The sequence below is a fragment of the Eubalaena glacialis genome, chromosome 7 (assembly GCF_028564815.1).
Source record: "Eubalaena glacialis isolate mEubGla1 chromosome 7, mEubGla1.1.hap2.+ XY, whole genome shotgun sequence".
NCBI lineage: Eukaryota > Metazoa > Chordata > Mammalia > Artiodactyla > Balaenidae > Eubalaena > Eubalaena glacialis.
Window position 1 is genome coordinate 36,504,609 of NC_083722.1, and position 21,470 is coordinate 36,526,078.

The 21,470-nt window shown below is 36.8% G+C and overlaps 1 protein-coding gene and 1 pseudogene across 1 annotated transcript in view; both read right to left on the minus strand.

The window, feature by feature from the left end:
• DNAH8 (dynein axonemal heavy chain 8) overlaps positions 1-21,470 on the minus strand; it is a 310,762-nt gene that overhangs the window by 279,337 nt on the left and 9,955 nt on the right. Inside the window, exons 5-12 of the mRNA XM_061195092.1 lie at positions 21,167-21,280; positions 17,395-17,502; positions 14,923-15,024; positions 9,434-9,580; positions 4,951-5,148; positions 2,971-3,047; positions 1,558-1,657; positions 30-149 (exon numbers count right to left, since the gene is read on the minus strand). Coding sequence (XP_061051075.1) covers positions 30-149; positions 1,558-1,657; positions 2,971-3,047; positions 4,951-5,148; positions 9,434-9,580; positions 14,923-15,024; positions 17,395-17,502; positions 21,167-21,280 — 966 coding nt within the window. The remainder of the gene's footprint in view (positions 1-29; positions 150-1,557; positions 1,658-2,970; positions 3,048-4,950; positions 5,149-9,433; positions 9,581-14,922; positions 15,025-17,394; positions 17,503-21,166; positions 21,281-21,470) is intronic.
• LOC133094891 (dnaJ homolog subfamily C member 2-like) lies at positions 10,952-13,826 on the minus strand (annotated as a pseudogene).

The following is a 21,470-nucleotide window of genomic DNA, read 5'->3' on the forward strand; positions in this document are numbered from 1 at the left end:
ACATACTGTAAATTTAACTATTGGCTTACAAAAAAATAGTTGATGGGCTCACTTATCCGGCGATAGAGCTGCCTCACCCAAAGGATCTTTCCTGCTATAGGAGGCATGTTGCGGGCAAGAGGTGGGTCATCTTTTTGAGAATGATAAAGCTGTAATTAAAGGTTTGGCATTAATGTTTGAAATTCAATACAATGGAAAAGGCAAAAATATATACAGCTATATTTGTATTGATGTTTTACCATTATTCACATGTTTTATACACAAGAGGTAGTCAATAAATATGTAAATGCACTCCAGAGATATCAACCTGAGGCTCAAAAACTATGATGATTACAATATACGACACTTAATTCTCTCTTAACCCTTACTTCCCATTACGTGTATACTTTTTTTCTGCCTTTTATCCCCAATTTTAAGGATGTATTCAAAAGCTGGAGCTTGGGGTTGACATATACACACTACTATATATAAAATAGATAACTAATAAGAACCTGCTGTATAGCACAGGGAACTCTACTCAGTACTCTGTAGTGGCCTATGTGGGAAGAGAATCAAGAAAAAAAAAGAGTGGATATATGTATATGTATAACTGTTTCACTTTGCTGTACACCTGAAACTAATACAACATTGTAAATCAACTATACCTCAATAAATAAAATTTTTTTAAAAAGTAAAATTTAAAAAAAAATGAGGAAGAAGGTGGTCTTCTCCCACTCCCAACTTTTCCTTTAATTATAAAACTGTTGCCCACTAAGTTCTCTGTGCGCGGCACCCTCTGGCCCGCCCACTTGTAAGCCTCACAAGCATCCTATTCTAATAAATCACTTCTTTTCTTTTTTATAAATTTATTTTATTTTTGGCTGTGTTGGGTCTTCGTTGCTGCGCGCGGGCTTTCTCTAGTGGCGGTGAGTGGGGGCTACTCTTCGTTGTGGTGGGCGGGCTTCTCATTGCGGTGGCTTCTCTTGCTATGGAGCACGGGCTCTAGGCGCGCGGGCTTCAGTAGTTGTGGCACGTGGGTGCAGTAGTTGTGGCTCACGGGCCCTAGAGCACAGGCTCAGTAGTTGTGGCACACAGGCTTAGTTGCATGCGTGGTTCGCGGCATGTGGGATCTTCCCAGACCAGGGCTCGAACCCGTGTCCCCTGCACTGGCAGGCGGATTCTTAACCACCGCGCCATGAGGGACGCTCTAATAAATCACTTCTTATCTTAAAAAAAAATTAAAAAATAAAGCAGGAGCACACAGCTACATTATATCTGTCATAATATTCTCCAGAGCCCATATTTTGATACCCAAAAATATTAAGTTAAACGGGCTTTCCCATGCATACATGAATGCTGTCATAAAAAGACAGTTCTTAAGAGCAAAGGGGTGTGATCTGGCTGCCCAGGGACACACACTGTCAGCACCTTCTCCCATAGAGAGAGGAGCATCAAAGATACTCAGCAGTGAGAGGATTTGTCTGATAAGCTTGGCACAAGATAATGATGGCAAATACTTCCAGAATATTTTTTCTTTTTGTACTGAAGTACCATTCTATTTATAAACATGATACTTGCCTTCTTAGTAGCTTCAAGTTCAGCCACATAATACTGAAGAATAAGCTCAATGGTGTGGTTTATTTCTAATTGAAGACAGGGAATGTTCAGTTTTTGGAATCTAAAAGCAATTGAGGGTGAGTAATTTAAAAATAAATGAGAAACACACTTAAGAATTGCTGCAATCCTAAAAATCCATTCACTCATTTGACAAATATTCACACCAGGCCTCATGCATTGCCCTAGGTTACAGTGATGGACAAGACAGGTGTGGTTCCAGCCCTCTTGGAGCCAATGATTACCTTATGGAAAAGGTAGAGATCGGTCAGGGGTGACATAAATAATTATTTAAATTACAAGGGTGCCAGAAATGCATGTAACAGGGGAACCCAGCCAAGTCTGGGAAGTCAAGAAAGACTTCCCTGAAAAAGTGACATCTGAACTGAGATTAGAAAGATGAGTGGGGAGCTGGCTTAGCAAAGATGGAGGGGAGCTCATTGACTGTCCCCCTGCCAATATTACTGCTCACGTCATCCCAAATAGGCATAATGATATAATGATTTTGTCAGCCAAATGTCTCTTCCACTAAGAGACTAAGTTATGCATAGGAAGTACTAGAACCATAACTTTCTGATAATAAAATGAGTTGACACCAGCATACCATAGGTAAAAAGAGAGAGACAGAGACAGAGAAATCGCCAAGAAAATGGTACTGCCATCTGTTTGTAAAGTACTGTCACTCATCAAAATCATTTTATGTCTGTTTCAACTCTTATGATGGTCTCATGAGGTAAGGTTTCACAGGTATGATCCAGCATTAGAGAGATGGGAAAGTCAGACCCAAACCCAAAGTCAGACCCAAACCCAGATCCACTGGCTCTCAGGGGAGAATTTCAAAACGGTCCCTAACATGGGTAGTGAGCCCTCCCTGAGCTGGAAGAAAACGGCCTCTGGTCCAGCCCATCCTTCTAATCCAGGCTTTCCTGCCCTTTAGGGGAGCACCGCTGTTAGGACTAGAAGGAAAGGAAGCTGCAGAAGCACTCAGGAGGGAAAACAGAAAGTTTGGGGACCTACTACTCTTAGATAATTTCACTGTTAGAAATCCTTTCAGTATGCAAAATTAAACATTATTTGTTCCCTTTCCAATAACACTTACGAAATTAACCTTAACATATTACATAGCTGGGGGAAAATGTGAAATCATTTCCTTATTGAAAGACTTTCCACTACAGAAAAATGCAATGAAAAATGAAAATGAAAAATATCATACTATATTTCAATTTTCACCAGTCTATTTAATGGTAATTGGAAGATTACTGTTTATAAGTTTTAAAGTTTACATAGGAGAGATTTCCAAAATTTTATTGAAATTGTTATTTTCAGATATAAAGTTATCCCACCTAGAAACTATACTGCTTAATGCATTATAAATACCTTTGAAGCAGCTGAAGAGCCTGCTGAGAAGACAAAATTTTTCCAAAAGTACTGCTCATAAATGCCTGTATTTGTACCTGAAATGCAATATTAATGTTTGAATGATTTTTTGAGTTAAGGAGAAGATTAGGTTTGTTTAACAACAATGAATGATTCTCCTACAGAATCAAAATACGAGCCTTAAATACATCTACCATCTAAGCATCTAGAACCGCACTGTCTGGTATGGTGGCCACTGGCCACATGTTTCTACTGAGCACTTAAAATGTCACTACTTCTAAGTGAGATGTGCTATAAATGTAAAATACACACAAAACTTCAAAGACAGTATGAAAAAAGAATATAAAATATCTCATAATGGTTTTTATTAGTGACATGTTAAAATGATAATATTTTGAATGTGTTGGGTTGAATAAAGTATATCATTAAAATTAACATCACCTACTTCTTTTTACTTTTATGCACGTGGCTACTAAAAAATTAAAATTATATATGTGGTTTGCATTTGTCGCTCATTATTTATTGGATGTTGACCTAGAGAATTTATGAAAGGAGTGAAAGTCCCTTACGAAGTACATTTTTTGGGGAGATTTAGGATTTCTTAGCATGTCGGTAGAGCAGTGTAATGACACTATAGACACCCAGGGTGAACAGGTGTCATTTTCTAACACTGCTGCTCTCAGAAACCTCTTTGTCACGCTAAGGAGAAATAAGAAGCCGAAAATGTTCTTCCAAGACTCCCACCATCCCGAGCAGTGAACTCCAAACTCCTGGTGCCCAACTGATGGAACTGAAGCACTCCGCAAATTACTTTCACTTATAGATTATATTGGTACTGTCTACAAATACATACTACACCCATTAATCAAACATTGGAAAAGGAAGAAAAGTTAAAACACTGACATATCTTTTTAAATACTAAAAACTTAATATGGCCTCTAAATTTACTGAAAGCTAAACTTGTATCTAAGACCACAGTAAAGGCTTTATAACATATAATCTTATTAATGAATCATCAAAATAATTTAAGCAATAAGTTTTTAAAAAAACACAAATTCCCACTGCTATCAAGATATAACTCCCAAAACCAAACACTAAAAGTAAAAAGTAAAATATATCTTCCTATCAGAGTCTAACTTTCAAAAACTGAAAGGAAATCTGTGTCAAAAAGAAAAAGTGTTGTTGCTAGAATTTTAGGATCTTTTTAATTTATATTGCACAAATTACATGTAATATAGTTTTTAGAGAGTCTTTAAAAAAATAAATGAGAAAAAATATATCATCTTCCTCACCTTCTTGGCAAGGATTTAAGACTCAGGAAGTGGGCAGGGTATATTCTTGTCCCTCTCTGTGTCTCCAAGACATTCTGCAGCAAAGAGGAGACCATTCCCTGGGGCTACACCTGGGTTAACAGTTTTCAGTAAGAGAGTAACTGAAGTCACATTAGCCCAAAAGGTGAGAAAGAAACCTGTTACAGTCTCATCCCTCTGGTGTCCCTTCAGCTACGACAGACAGGAGGAGGGTCTCTTCAGAGTCATCCTCTAAGCTGCAGAGAGAATGCGGCCATAAATCGCAGTGCCAAGGGAAGAGTGTTCCATCGTCCTAATCTGCTCTCAAATCTTCTCACACTGAACAAAGAACAAGGCCTACGAACTCTCTCTTACACTGGAAAAGTGACACTAGTCCTTGGCACAACAAAAATCGAATATATTTTTTAATGCACATTAAAAATAAACCCACCTACAATAAGCCCTTTGGGCTTCTGGTTAGTTACTGATATCTTTTATTGAATAAGCTCATTTTTCATTAAAAAAAAAAAGATAGAAAACATTTTGTGGACTGGTTAGAAAATTATTCACGCTGGCAAATATTTTTGATCAATTTGTAAGAGTAATTTGTAATAAATAGTAAATATGTGAATTTCAGTACTATTGATTACATTTCAGCTTTACTAAATCAAAAGTATGTATAATTACTTACCTCTAAAGCCTTGATTTTTGCCGTGAAATCTAAGAAATCCATGTCAAATTCTGTCCTTCTTGGATCCAAAATATCATACTGCTTTTTCTTAACCCCTTGATATATATTTTTGAATTTTATTGCCATAATGTCTATTCCCTCTATGGCAGAATTGCTCAAGGCTGAATATGTTTGCACAATAGTTATCATTTCTGTAATCTTAAAAAGAAAAGTGTTACTTTAGTTTAGAAGTTAGAAATTAGCACCCGTCCCTAGAATTAACTCTTAATGAATCAATGATTTTTAAAAAACAAGCCAATAAACAGGCTTTAGAATCATTTAAGGTAAAACCAACCAGAGGAGATAAAACAGAAGACAAATCTCTGTTCCAGTCATTACTACTCTTAGACTATTTAAGACAGAAGATGTTCTGCCATAAGTAGAGAGAGTTTAGAGCCTTTCTCAGAATCTGATCACCTTGTCTTCCAAGAGGAGGTGGGGTGGTGAGGGACAGTGAGTAAAAGCCCTTGCAGATGTCTAAATAGTTTCAGCTTTTTGTTCTCGAGAATGTTCTGAAAATCGTTTCACTGGATCACTGGATTCAAAAGTGTTACCATTTTTCTGGCCCTCACCATAGTTCTGATATGTAACACTAGCATAATTCCACATTCAGGTAAAGGAAAGGTCCCACAATCCTGAAAGATGACCATAGTCACTTCTGACACCTAAAGAACCCTGGAAAATCCTCACAATGAACTTTATTTCAGAAACAGCTGGCTCCATCTCAATGTACCAACACCACCTACTTCACCAAAAAAAAAAGTCTTTCATGTCCACAGGCTACTCAGTTCCTTAATATTCATCAGTGATTCCCCATTTTGATTCCTGCTCTGGAAAACAATGCTCAAAGCTTCCCACTCCTTCGCTTCTCTCTCACAAATGTTCAGGGTGAGAAGAAAACTAAAGACAGAGCTCTGGGAAACCAAATCAATATTGGGAAACCAATATTCACCAAAATTTACATGGCAGGAACAGGAAGAAGAAATAAGGGATATTATACACACTTAATTCTGGTTCTTTAGGGCAGACTAACACTCAATGCACCAAGTCTCCACCTACCAAAAAAGATGCATTTCAGGCACCCTAAGCTGACACACTAGCACGTTCCTCCTCACTTGTTCCTTAAAGAACCCCAACATCTCTGCCCAACTCTGAGGTCTTGGTTCTCCAACCCCAAGCTCAATCCTAATTGTCCTTTGACTTTCGCACTTGGTCATCCTGACATCTGAATCTGAGCTTTCCCTAACAGGCTCTGGCTTAGCCTGCCCTTCTGTCTCTCCTCTTCAACTATTTAAGAGCTCATAGGGGTGGTCCAACAGTGGTCCCTGCTGTGCCCACTCAGCAGGGGAAGCCCACCAAGGCAGTTCAGTAACTATCTCTAGAGGATTATAAAAATTCTGGCCACATTTCAGGGTAACTATTATGCCCCATCTTTAAGAATCTGGACACCAACATCCACCAATTACACCTGGGAGAGATGCCAGTCAGCCAAGGAATTCTTAGCACAGGCAAGTTGGAATAACCTAGTAACCAGGATGCACTTCAAGTAAGGCCCCTAGGGAGTGCTGCATTGGCTCTGATTGCTGAACTTTTGTGGCATGAAGTTGTATCCTTAAGACTACAGGCAGGGCTTCTCCAGAGGTAAGGCAGGGGGAGTAGCTAATGTAGCTGGCCATTATTACCCACTCCCTCTAGCATCAGGAATGCTTGGGCTGCTGCTTTACAGATGGATGTTCATTATGCCCAGCATTAGACCTGCCACCGAAGATCTTTACTGCACACGGGCTAATAATTAAGGCCCAGCCCGGAAACTCTACCAAATGTAAAACTGCACCCAAGTTAGCAAGGGCCCTCGCTCCTAGAAAAATTAACAGTAACCAGGACTCACCTCCAGGTTTACATTCTAATGGTTTCAGAAATGTTAAACATTTCTGTGGAACAGGTCCTGACCAATGGGGCTTATTATTCATTTGACCCATGCCAATATCATTCTAATTGGACATTTGTCCCCAAGAAATCCTCACTGTTCACAAAACAGCCTCACACAACATCTTCCCAGATGCGGCACCAAAAGCACAAGCAACAAAAGAAATACTTGCTAAATTGGACTTCATCAAAATTTAAAACTTCCTGCTTCAGGGAATTCCCTGGCAGTCCAGTGGGCAAGACTCCTCTCTCCCAGTGTGGGGGGCCCAGGTTCGATTCCTGGTCGGGGAACTAGATCCCGCATGTATGCCGCAACTAAGAAGTCCGTATGCTGCAACTAAGAGCCAGCATGCTGCAACGAAGATCCCACGAGCCGCAACTAAGACTCAGTGCAGCCAAAATAAATAAATAAATATTAAAACAAAACAAAACAAAACTTCCTGCTTCAAAGAACACAATCAAGAAAGTGAAAAGATAACCTGTAGAGAGAAAATATTTGAAAATCATATCTGATAAGGGACTTAAGACCCAGAATATATAAAGAACTCTTATAAACTGAACTACGAAAACACAAATAACTAAATTTAAAATGTGCAAAGAATTTAAATAGAAATTTCTCCAAAGAAGAAATATGAATGGACAATAAGCATTTAAAAAGATGCTCAACACCCTTAGTCATCAGGGAAATGCAAATCAAAACTACAATGAGATGTCACTTCACACCCACTAGGATGGCTAAATTCAAAAGACAGATAATAAGTGTTACAAGGATACAGAGAAATTGGTACCCTCATACATTGCTTATGAGACTATAAAATGATGCAACTACTTTGAAAAACAGTTTGGCACTTCCTCAATAAAGGTAAACATGGGGGCTTCCCTGGTGGCGCAGTGGTTGAGAATCTGCCTGCTAATGCAGGGGACACGGGTTCAAGCCCTGGTCTGGGAGGATCCCACATGCTGCGGAGCAGCTGGGCCCGTGAGCCACAATTACTGAGCCTGCGCGTCTGGAGCCTGTGCTCCGCAACAGGGGAGGCCGCGATGGTGAGAGGCCCGCGCACCGTGATGAAGAGTGGCCTCCGCTTGCCACAACTGGAGAAAGCCCTCGCACAGAGACGAAGACCCAACACAGCCATAAATAAATAAAAATTAAAAAAAAAAAAAGGTAAACATGGAGTTATTATCTGACCCAGCAATTCCACTCCTACGCATATACTCAAAAGAAATGACAACATATGTTCACACAAAAACACATACAGATATATTCATAGCAGCATTAGTCGTAATAGCCAAAAAGTAGAAAAACCCAAATGTCCACCAACAAATGAATGGATAAGGAAAATATGGTATATCCAAATGACGGAATATTATTCAGCAATAAAAAGGAATACTACAACATAGATGAATCCTGAAAATATTATACTAAGTGAAAGAAGCCAGTCACAAAAGACCACATATTATATGATTCCGTTTATATGAAATGTCGAGAATAGGCAAATCTATAGAACAGAAAGTAGATTAGCAGTTGCTTAGGGCTGGGTAGAGGGGAGAATGGGGTATCACTGCTAATGGGCACAGTGTTTCTTTTAGTGGGAATGAAAATGTTCTAAAATTAGATGGTGGTACGGTTGCACATTCCTGTGAATATATTGGAAAATATTGACTTGTACACTTTAAATGAATACATTATATGGTATGTGAATTATATCTCAGTAAAGCTGCTAAAGAAACAAACAAAAAACAGCCCCACTCAGTAACTTGGTTTTGTTCATCACCCATATTTTCCTATCCTGGCATGTATAGGAAATGCCCTTCAACTTGTGAAATGCCCCCCACCAATTTCCAACAAATGGTGAGCAGACTCCTAACTGTTATCAGGACCTAGGGAGTTGGCAGAATGGTGGGGCCATAGGGAGGGTGGTACCTAGATGATATCTTTGTAGGCTTTGCAAAGGTTGACTAGAAGAAGCCTCTGATATGGGCTGCCCTGTATCCCCTGGAAAAACATCACTCCTCTCCAGCCAGTCCTAATCAATGAATGAATCAAAGGTGCTGAAGTTTCTAACCCATATCCGCCCAGCAAAGACATCGCCCATACAATGTCTATGTTTAGACCATATATACTGGCCTAGAAAGAGAAGGTGCTCACACATCCAGATATGACACAACTACTGGGTTCTGCCAGATGCTGCAGATATGTCACCTCACACCTTTACTCAGCCTGATACAATGGTTAAGAGCAGAGGCTTTAAGTTCAAGTTCTATAGGTAAAGATAGAATTGAGGTCTCAAGAGAAGTGAAAGTCTGCAATAGCTTTTGTGCGACTGGCAGAAGATAGTAATTAGGAATGAAAAAATAAGTTATAATAAAATGCAGTAATCTATGAGTAATATTGGATGAGTCAGATCAATAGTAAGACAAGAGATCTGGAAAAATAATTCTCAATGATGCTACATGAAGTATGAAATAACTGGAAAGGTATGGTTGGTAGTGGCAACTGTGGCTGCACGACGCTTACCTTCTCCAGTCTTTTGCAGAAAGCTTCAAATTTTCCAAATATATACATTTCTGAAACCTCAAAAGATTTTTCCCCTGAGGATTCTAAAATCTGTTTCCTTGTTTTGTGGAAAGATGTCTGATATTCCTTGAATAGAAAAATGCAGTCCTACGAGAGATGTAAAAGAGGTATATAATACATAGTGAGACACTTGTTTATGAGTGAAAAATTCAAAAATTCTATCCTCACACAAAACTGATCACATCAACCCCTCAATAGGGGCTGCTGCTGTTAACATTAAAAATTCAAGTTCTCTGCCCACACATTGAAAGGCCTGTGAAAATCAATACAGTTTTTTTTTCTATTTTACAATATAGTCTCATCTTCTTTATTCTCATTATTATTTCCCTTAACTCTTATCCTTATCAAAGTTACCACATACACTATTTGTTGTCACGTTTTCATGGCTAATCAGAGCTCCCAGGAGGCCAAAAATTATGTATCAATTCTGTCTATTTTCAATTATCTATCCAGTCAGTTGGCATCTTTTAATCAGCATTATTCACATACAGGTATAAAAAACATTAAGACTGTGCAATACTAATTTATCATCCAACTGTCATTTCTCCACGAGGAGATCATAAAGTCTTTGATGGGTGCATTGCTGAAATCCTAATATTTGACTACAGCTATACCAGGTCAGTTCAACCAGGCTAAAAAAAGAGGACATTGTCACTAGGCTCCAGTAGGAACTCACTGTCATGTCCAGCTAACCAAACCATCTTAAAAAAAAATAACGTTAAACTTTTTCAAAGCCACCAATGGCCAGTCAAATCTTTAACATAATGCCAGCTCCCTGGTTCTGACTCTTCCATCTCCCTCTTCACTCTATAAGGACCTTTGTGATTACATTGGTCCCACTTAGATAATCCAGGATAATCTCCCCATCCTTAATTCCTCCTGTAACCTTAATTCCCCCTTGACATTTAATATAACATATTCACAAATTCCAAGGATTAGGATGTGGACATCTTTATTCTGCCCACCTCAGCCACTAAATTAGAATTTCTGTAAGACTCAGGAATCCATATTTTCAACCAGTTTCCCAGGTGATTCCTATAAACATTCAGGCTTATATAACTAGGCTCATACCTACTTCTAGCTATGATACACCTCCCCACCTCTCAATCTCTAAAACAAAATCATTACTCTCTTTGAGGTCACTGATTATTTTTCACTTATTAAACAAAAGTTTAAGGACTTCCCCGGTGGTTAAGACTCCAGGCTCCCAATGCAGGGGGCCCGGGTTTGATCTCTGGTCCTGCATGCTGCGACTAAAAAGATCCAGCATGCCACGATGAAGATCTCGCATGTGCCAACAAAGATGCCAGCGCAGCCAAATAAATAAATAAATAAATATTTTTTTAAAAAGAAAGTTTATTGGTGCCTACCATATGTTAGGAACTCCTTGAGCTGCTAGGAGTACAGATAAGATCCCTACCCTCCTGGAATATGCCATCTAATAGGAATTACTTTCTATTACTTCTTCTTCACCAACCAATTCCTTCCTGTTGGACAGATAACATCCTGAATAACAATTCTTCTCATTGCTTCCTCCAACTCATCTGAAAATTATTCCCCAAAACTATACAGTAAAAGTTTCCTGGAAAAATTTCAGATGTAGTAGAAAGCGGGTTAAACTAGAATGCAGAAAACCAAGCTTTCATTTCTAATTCAGTAAGTAAATGGCTAGTGACTTGAAGCATATTAAAACAATTATGAGAATAAATTGCTAAGTTCTATGTCAAGAGTCCTGGTTTCTGCCAATTGGTCAATTTGGGGGGAATGATTTCTCACTCCCACTCCCAAAATTAACCCTGGAGAAACTATAGAGGGAAACATGGAATCCAGCAAATAACAATAACAACAAAAACAGAAGTGATAAACTCCTGGGAGGAGGATGGGTTGTTCTGAATCTGAGGATTGAGTGAGCAAGAATGATTAAGAAAACAGAGAAGATAAGTAATATTGTTAATGAATAAGGGGGCATATTACATAACAAGGCAAAGATTAGTAAGAGAATATTATCAACATTATGCCAATAAATTACAAATTTTAGAAAAATTGAAGAAATTCCTCAAAAATATAAACTTACAAAAACTGTCTCAAGAAGAAATAGAAAGAACAGTCAAATAACTAGTTTTTTTAAATGAAGCAATATGTATTTATAAAGCATATATATAAGGGATTAATATCTAGAATATATAAAGAACTCCTCCAACTCAACAAAAACAGAACCCAGTTCAAAAATGAGTAAAGGATTTCAATAGACATGTCTCCAAAGAAGATATACAAATGGTCAATAAGCACATGAAAAGATGTTCAACCATCACTAGCCATTAGGGACATACAAATCAAAACACAATAAGATACCATTTCATATGCATTAGGATACGTATTACCAAAAAAAGAGAAAATAACAAGTATTGGCACAGTGTGGAGAAACTGGAATGCTTGTGCATTGCTGGTGAGAATGTGAAATGGAAGAGCTGCTAGGGAAAACAGTTTGGTGGTTCCACAAAAAGTTAAAAACAGAACTGCCATATGATCCAGCAATTTCACTTCTAGGTATATACCCAAAATAATTGAAAGCAGAGACTCAAAGAGATCATTAAACAGCAATGTTCATAGCAGCATTACTCGCAATAGTCGGAAGGTGGTAACAATCCAAATGTCTATCAAAAGCTGAATGGATAAACAAAATGTGGTATATCCATACAATGGAATATTACTCAGGCATAACGAAATGAAATTCTGATACATGCTACATCTTTCAGGTATATTTACTGGATACATTTTCAAAGCTCATTCCAAAAGCTTCTGTTCTTCTGTTGTCAAGAGGTGAAATCTGCACATGGATTTTCAAATTGTTCTGAGGTGTCATATTGACAGTTTGAGGCTCTACTCCTTATCTTTTTGATAAGGGCCAAGTTTTGGGAGACGGTTCTTTCCCAATAAAATCTTTGGCAGTTCTTTTGACTTCCAGAAGTAGAATGTGTGTTCATGTACTTGGCAATAACTTCCCATCTTGAATGTGTCCCAGCAAGAAAGAGGCTCACAGTTTTAATTAGCAATTGCAGATCAATTCTCTTCTGACCAATGTTTACTGCCATTTCCACCTTCAACAGTTGATGTCTCTGCATTCTTAGATACTTGGCACATACAAGCCTCAATTTCCTCGTTCTCTTTTCTAATTTGCTCATTAATTTCTTCTGTTTTGGCAGAGCAGCAATCCCTATTTCTTTTGTAGGTGATGTGAATGTTTCATTTAAGTACAGTAAGCTTGCAAGTTCAAGCCTACCGCAAAGTTTTTCCACTTCCTCCATCATTTTAACCAGCTTTATCTCATCATCAGGAAAGTAATTCCAGGTCTTCCATGAACTTTGAAGTTTTTGCTACCTTTCTCTTTTCTTATATAATTGACATATAACATTATATTAGTTTCAGGTGTACAACATAATGATTTGATATTGCCTTTCCCTCTTAATGGCTTTTTTTCCTGGTTATCCTTTTTCTTCCTTGCCGGTAATGCCTTTTGTCTAACTTCCTCTTTCTCCTTAGCTATCCAAGCAGCTCCTAATTCACCTCATCTCTGTTTTTCTTTAGTTTCTTTCTTCTTCAATTTTCCTTCTGCTTTTGCTTTTTTCTCTGTTTCTTTCTTGGCTTTTTCTTTTTCTTTGAATTTTTAAAATTCTTGCATCACAGTTATATGCATTATCAACTAACATTCAGTTCAATTCTTCTTTTTTCTTTGTGCCCGTGTTGCTCTGTTCTGCTTTTCAATCTCTCTCCTTTCATCATGACATTCTGCTTTTTTTTCCTTCATTTAAATAAGAAAATTCTCTCCAATAATAAAAATTATGCCAGCAGGAATAAAATGCTTCTGCGTCGTCAAATGATGAATTCATATCACCAAGTTTAGGAACTTTTTCTTTTTTACCACCTGTAACACATTTCAAACACTTGGGAAAACACTTAGAAGAAATTGTCCTTTGCTTCACTTTTCAAAGGAACTGAGTTATCAAAAGCAAGATCTACACTGTTAATTTCTCCTTTTTTCACTGACTCAGACATTTCATAAGTTTTAGTTATGCAAGTGAAGTTGTCATTATCTCCTTCTTTAACTGATTCACCAGCTGCTTTTGGTATTGTTTAGAACCACTGCTTTATGTGCTGCTTTGGTCTCTCTCTGCATAACTTTGTACTTTACATGAACAAATCCAAGAACTGCATAATGATTCTGGTTCTTCCAGTCATTGAGATCAAGTGTTTTCAGGAAGACAAACTATCCTAACTGCAATTCCTCATCTTCTGTTTCCTCTGACAACTCTTTCTTATCCTCCAGTTCCAGAGGTCAGAGAGTGGTGATGAGAGCGCTCAGGGCCAACCCTGCGAGCACGGCAGTTCACGTCCTAGGTGGAGGGCACTGAGCATCCTTTCTTGCTCTACCTCAACAGTCCCAGCCTCCCACCTAGGCTCTACAAAGCCCAGGAACCAGCACATGAAGAAAGCCAATAACCACTTCCAGATGGAGACTTGCTGGTATGGCCATTTCTTTCAGACTTTCAAAATAACAGATCGCTTTGATTTTCTACAAACTCTTCTAGAGGCCAGAAAAGAGGGGAGTACTTCCTTCCCCTCCTCCAGTCGTACTCATTCTGAGACCTTAGTGCCAGAAACACTGACAAGGACACTATGCGAAAGGAAAAATTACAGGCTATCTCTCTCATGAATATAGTTGCAAAAAACCCTAAAGAAAATTGTAGCAAAGTGAATTTAAGAATGTTTTTAAAAAGATAATTACACCATGACTAAGTTGAGTTTATCCTAGGGATATTAGAATAGTTTCATTTTAGAAAACCTAAAAATGTCATCTATAACATTAATAGACTGAGGAGAAAAATCTTATAAGCTCCTCAAAAAATATGTGCTGAAAAATTTTTTTCAAAACCCATTCATAACTTTTAATAATATCTCCTAGTATTAAAACTAGGAATAAAACTTCCTTGAATCTAGTCAATGATGTATTAAAGCATCAAACTAAATGAGGAAATGTTAGAAGCATTTTCTTCCAAAAGAAGATCAGAATCAGATGCCAACTATCACCAGGTCTATTTAAGGATGCATGGCAATCCTAACCAATGCAAAAAGGCAAGAAAATGAAATTAACAGGGGCTGGAGTAAAAGATGGGGGCCAGAGCATATGAAATGGCACATGAGAGGTGTCTGATACAGGCAGCCATGGACAAGATGAGGATTAAATTATGCCCTAACAGGAGCACTAAGCATAAAGGGAAGTAGATAATTTTAATGAAGTTCTTTTTATATGCTCATGCTACTCTGTACAATGTTTTTTCAAAGTTAACATGCTTTGTCAATGAAAAAAGTAAGCAAAATTGGGCCAGATGGTAAAAGCTTTACTTTATGAAAATAAAAATACTTATACAAACCTGAATTTTCTTTAGTACGACTGGTATTTCCTGATCCCATACATGGTTAGTTCCCCCATCAGTAATATATGCTTTACATGCTGTCACCATTTGATTTGTTACCTAAAATAAATATAAGTCCAAAATAACTATAGGTAGAGAAAGAAATAAAATTTAAGTTTTTTAAATCACAGGCATAAAAATATGATAAATAGAAACCTTATGGAATGAATTAATTACAGAATATAAAAAACAAAGAAATATACATTCCAGGTAAAACAAAGAAAACCCAAAGTCACATTTACCTACTGTATTTAAGTCTACGTCACTGAGGTCATCAATTTCAAAGTCAACTATATTTTCTCTTTGTCTAGTTCTCCTCTAATTAGGTCTTGATCCAGTCCAACTGTGATTCTTCTCCATCCTTCAACATGCAAACTAAATATTAAGTTAACCACCTCTCACATTCCCCAAAATAAAGAAGGAAAAAAAAAAAGCAAGACAGCCATTTAAATGGTCTGGAAGTTAAACCAAGATGGCAGGCTGACACACAGAAATTTTGGAGAATTCCTAAAATATGGAAAGCACACAGTACCAAATCAACAGAGAAAAAAAAAAAAAGACTAGAGAAAGCCAGAACCCGGTTCTGGAGAAGGTTACTTGAAGGTAGAACAGTTATGGAAATTTTTCAAGATGGGAGACAATGTGAGGTAACCCTCAGTTGTAACCCTGAACACCGAATTTAGGGTAACTTGTACAGCAGGCAACAGTGACATATGCTGAAAGGGAAAAGGTATGAGTGTGGACCACAGTCTTCGAGAAGTGTGGCCCAGGTAGCTATTGCACCCCCAGGAGGACATATCAGAGAAAAAGCTATTCCCACTCCCCTCCCAACAGTAAGTTATGCTCCTTACTCACAAGAGACAGACAAAATAAACAGAACAGGGAGGCAAATCAGGAGTCTCAAACACAAAGATGGGCAGACAACCAAGAATCACCAAGCAATTGAAGAAAACAAACATGGTAACAGAAGCATTAAATTCAACAAAGAGAGAAAATACAGAAAAGATATATGTAAAATCTTTTAAAATATCTTTTATTAACTAAGTTTATAAGAAAGATATGAGAGGATTTTTACATCATGAAAGAAAACAACTAAAGAACTCGGAAATTGAAATTTTTTTTGATGCACCAACCAGCAATTGAGACATAAATGAACAGTCAATGAGTGAGCTGAAAGGTCAAAGGACAAAGATGGACCAAAAAAAAAAAAAAGTTAAGGAACATGGATTTTAGATTCAAGGGGAGAGAATAAATTGAATAGGTGGATAAGAAATAATCAGAGGTAAACAGAAAAACTTCCCAGGAATGAAGAGAGAGGAAAGTCTTGGGAATGAAACAACCCAGCAAGTATAGAACAAGATAAATGTAAAAAGAACCACATCACTTTGAAATTTTAGGAGTTCAAGAATGAAGAAAAAATCCTAAAAGTTTCCTGGGAGAATAAAATAGTTTTCCCACAAAGGAAAAACAATCAGATTAGCATCAAATTTCTTATCAACAATTGTAGATAGTATACAACAGTATCTTCACAGTTCCAGGAAAAAATTATATTGAACTTAAGAATCTCACACTAACGTTTGAGTGCTAAGACAAAATGAAGTGATTTTCAGACATGCAGGAATTCAGGGGGTTCACCACAGAACTACTGAAGAATTTTTTTCAGCAAAAGAAATAATAAATCCAAGGCAGAGGAAGATGTGGAAATCAGAAAACAGAGTTGATCAAAAAAGCTAGCAATACTTAGATTTTAGTCTGATCACTTGTTGATTCATAACATTGAAAACACAGTAACAATAATACTGAACTAGAAATCTCAATGTGGAACATGTAGCAAGGAGGAAGACAAGTGACAGGGAAGAATCCTAAGGTTCTTGCCTTGCTTGGGCATAGACAATGATTAAATCTATTCTTTGATCTAAAAGAAAGTTGAAATGTGACTGTTATGTTCTGCTTGAATCATTTATAAGTAAATTCTACTCCTGTGTTTCTTGGATGATTTTTCCAATTATTTAAAATAATTAATCATATGGCACTAAATGGGAAGATTTTACATAAACCACCATGTGGGTGGGAGTAGCTAAAGAAGCATTATTTTTCCCTTGATCATTATGTAGTGTCCTTCTTTGTTTCTTGTAACAGTCTAGGCACAATTCTTAGCTCTTATGCAAAACTATTTGGAACAAATAAATTAGAAAATCATCAGTTACTTTTAAACAAAAACCTGGGGGTTTACCTCTGACAAACGAAAGGCCCCCCTTCAATTAAGTACAACTGACTCCAGGCATGCCTTTCTTTTCTTTTCCAGTAAATATGAAAATCCAGAACTCTGAGAGGCACCCAAAGTTCCCAATTCCCTTCCCTGGCTCAGACAGAAAGCATTGTTAACTTTTTCACAGGGTTACAATGTGATTTCTTCCCTTGGAAACTTACCTTGATAAACAATGAGGTCATTCTCTCCGAAGTATTATAATACCTTGACACACTGTGAATCATTTTGATGGCATTTATCAAATTTTGTATTCCATGTGCCATGGAAACCTAAAATTGAAATATATTAAGCATACATTTATATTTTTAATAACCCATACCCTGTAATATTCAAAACTCTAAACATACATAAAACAGTGTAACATTTTAATCTTAAAAGTCAAATTTTACTAAAAGCAATGTGGTATCCTTGACTGGATACTGAAACAGAGAAAGGACATGAGTTTTGACAAATGTACCAAGGTAATGCAAGATGTTAACAGGAGAAATTAGATGAAAAGAATTCTGTACTATCACTGCAACTTTTCTGTACATGTAAACTTAAAATTTTATTTAAAGATAAAATTTTGGAGGTGAAAGTGATTTTAAGTATTAATAGCTTAACTTGCTCTTTTTAAGGATGAAGAAACTGATATCTTAAAGGGTAAAGTGACTAATGTATGGCCAGAAAGCTAATTAGAAACAGAAATCAGACTAGAACTCACTTCCTCATTATTCAACTCAATTCACCTTTCAGCAAACTTACTAAGTACCACGAAGTTCTGAGAATGTTGGGAGAATTCCAAATATAAGGAAACTATCCTGGAGGAGGTCAAGGCAGGGTGGAAATGACACATACAAAGAAGTGAAACAAGTAGAACAGCCTAGAGCCATCAAGTAGAACAGCATAGAGCAAGCAGAGCAAGTGCATCCGAGATATCAAACTACTGCTAATGTATATTGAATGATTACTATGCGCCAGGCACAAGGTGAAGAGCTTCACATATTATCTTAATTTATGTTGACAATGACCATTTTTTAAAATATTTATTTATTTATTTGGTTGCACTGGGTCTTAGTTGCAGCATGCGAACTCTTAGTTGCAGCATGCATGTGGGATCTAGTTCCCTGACCAGGCATCGAACCCCAGCCCCCTGCATTGGGAGCGTGGAGTCTTATCCACTGCACTACCAGGGAAGTCCCAACAATGACCATTTAAGGTAGGTTTGATTTCATCAGATCTAAAACATCACTGATTGTAAGACTGCACCACTGCTTTACATTCTACTGAGGAAGGGAAAAAAATGCTCAAGATGGGGAATCTAACTCCTACAAAAAACTAAGCCACCAAACTATGCATGAAATTAACAAGCCATGGAGAAAAAGACAGGAACAAAGCCTACCTGTCCCAATCCTGCTCCTTGGGGAGGGATGGAAAATAAAATATCCTGAGAATCTGTTCCACAAGCTGGTGCTCACTCACTGTAGTCTGAATTCACACCCATGGTACCAAAAACAAAACAAACATTAGTTCTTTCCTTCCCCCACAAGGAAAGAACTAATAATCTCAGATGGTGTCAAGTCACGTTCACAATGATTCATAAAATCTGACTGACTGTAAGTTGTGCTCTGAATACAGAGATGTTAAAATGTGAAAAAAAAAGAGTCTTAGAATCTATAAAATAAAGTGTTAAGATTATTCCCATTTTGCAAATGAGAAAATACAGATGTAGAGAAGTTAAGTACCTTGTCCAAGGTCCTAGAGCTGTAGCATAACCGCAGCTATGTGCCTGAGATTTTGAGATCCTGCTTTTAACCTTGATGTAAATCATAAATCACCATGGAAGAACAACAGAAGGTCAATGGCATTCCCACCCTCAAGGAGCTAGCCTTTTAATTGCTAGGACAATTTAAAATATATAAAAAGATTTTTTAATAGTGGTGGAATAAATAAGCCAGGAAGAACAACTACTGATGAGTGTACTATATGTCCTAGGTATGAGGTATAACCATGACATAATGAAATCAATTTTATGTGGCTTATGGAAATTAGTATCGTCACTTTGTAGTTAACCCTGTATGTCAGAATTCATATTATATGTGTTATCTGTAGACCAAAAAGATTCTAATAAAAATATGCCTAGAAGGAGTCCCTTCCACCCTCAATAAGGCAACTCTACAAAGAATGAAAAAGGCTTGGGGACAGTATGAAATGGGCCCACCGGGGAAATGCCCTTCATCTGAATTTTAAACATCATTATTTATAATAGTAGCTCCTTGAGTGCACAGTTCTTATCTATACATAGTGTTCGGACATTTTATGCATAAAATATATTAGTCGATATGCCTACAGCACAATACCAAGATGATAAAATGAAACATGAAACACAAAATTCATAAAATTTTATCAACAAGAAATGGAAGCATGAGTCCTCTACACTTTTCCTGCTCAACTGACAGTTACAAACTAAACAGCAACTTCTGGTTTATTTTAAGGAGAATAAAGAAAATGAGAAGAAAAGAATTTTTGAAACTACAGAAATAGTTGGTATATGAGAGGGAAGAAATTATAAGACTTAATACTAACAGTACTTCTCTAATTTCAAAAGATAATGTTAGAAACATTCCTACATCAGGGAATGTAAAAAGCTCAATGATAACAATAATAATAAAGTACATGCATCGTTAGAGGAATTGAACAAAGTTTTTTAAATTACTAGGATGAAAAGAACTAAAACCAAAACTAAAAGATTTGAAAATTATATGAATTTAAATAAGTCTTTTGAATCAAGAAGTTGAAATTAGTATACCTTAAAATTTATAGGTCTTGGTAACAGCAAAAAGCATTATATCTTTCTTCCAAGTTTACTTTTTATAGTGAAAAGCTTTAAATATATTTTAAAAGTACAGAGATGTTATAATATTCATATACATTCTCTTTTTTGCATGTTTATTTATACAATTTTTAAAGGATATGTATTCTTTATTATGTTGAGGTACATTCCTTCTATACTCAATTTATTGAGAGATTTTATCATGAAAGGATGTTGTATTTTGTCAAATGCTTTTTCTGCTTCTATTGAAATAATCATATGATTTTTATCTTTCATTCTATTAATGTGGTGTATCACATTTATCCATTTGCATATGTTGAACCATCTTTGCATCCCAGGAGTAAATCCCCCTTGATCTTAGTGTGTGATCCTTTTAATGTGCCGTGGAATTTGGTCTGCCACTGTTTTGTTGAGAATTTCTGCGTCTATATTCATCAGGAATATTGACCTGTAATTTTATTTTCTTGAGGTGTTTTTGTCTGGCTTTGGTATCAGCGTAATGCTAGTTGGGCACTTTCTCTTGCTCACTCTTGGGTCACTCACTCTAGGGGAAGCGAGTTGTCCTGTGCAAAGGTCCATGTGGTGTGCAATAGAAGTGGACCCTCCCCAGTCAGCCTCCCCTTCAGAAGAGACCACATCCCAAGACAGCAGCTTGACTGCAGCCTCATGAGAGACCCTGAAGCAGAGGTACTCAGCTACGCCGTCCCTGAATTCCTGACCTACAGAAACTGTGATATGATAAATGCTTATTGTTTTAAGCCACTCTGTTCTGGGGTAATTTGTTATGAAGCAATGAATAACTAATATATTTGTCTTGCTCAATTCACAAATGAGGTCATAGTTATGATAATGCTATATATTTAAATGTAGGTTAAAATAATAAATATAGTTCATAATTCATTACAGATATATAATAGGAAAAGATATCTTTTAAATAACTTTTCTGCAATATGTTTTTCCCAATACACACATATTAAATTGATTTTATGTGCTAATTTTTATTTTATTTTTTTTAACATCTTTATTGGAGTATAATTGCTTTACAATGATGTGTTAGTTTCTGCTTTATAACAAAGTGTATGCGTTAATTTTTTAAACTACACTTTAAAAAGAATACTTACTAGATCATAGTTATAGAGAGGCTGACATACTTTTTCTAGAGTGTACAAATATCTGACATTATCTTTTGACTCATTTGCTGTATCTGTGATTCTTGCATCCAAATCACGCCAATTCTAAGAAAAGAAAGTATAAGAGTCCTATGAAACATCCAAATATATCACTGTGCTAAGGTTTAATCATGAAATTCAAGCTGTCTTCCCTAATCATACATATACTAAAGGAGCAGATACTTAAATGTGATTGATATATCTTTTTCTTAGATTATTTAAGACTTAAAGTTATTATAAAAACCTTAAGTGACTT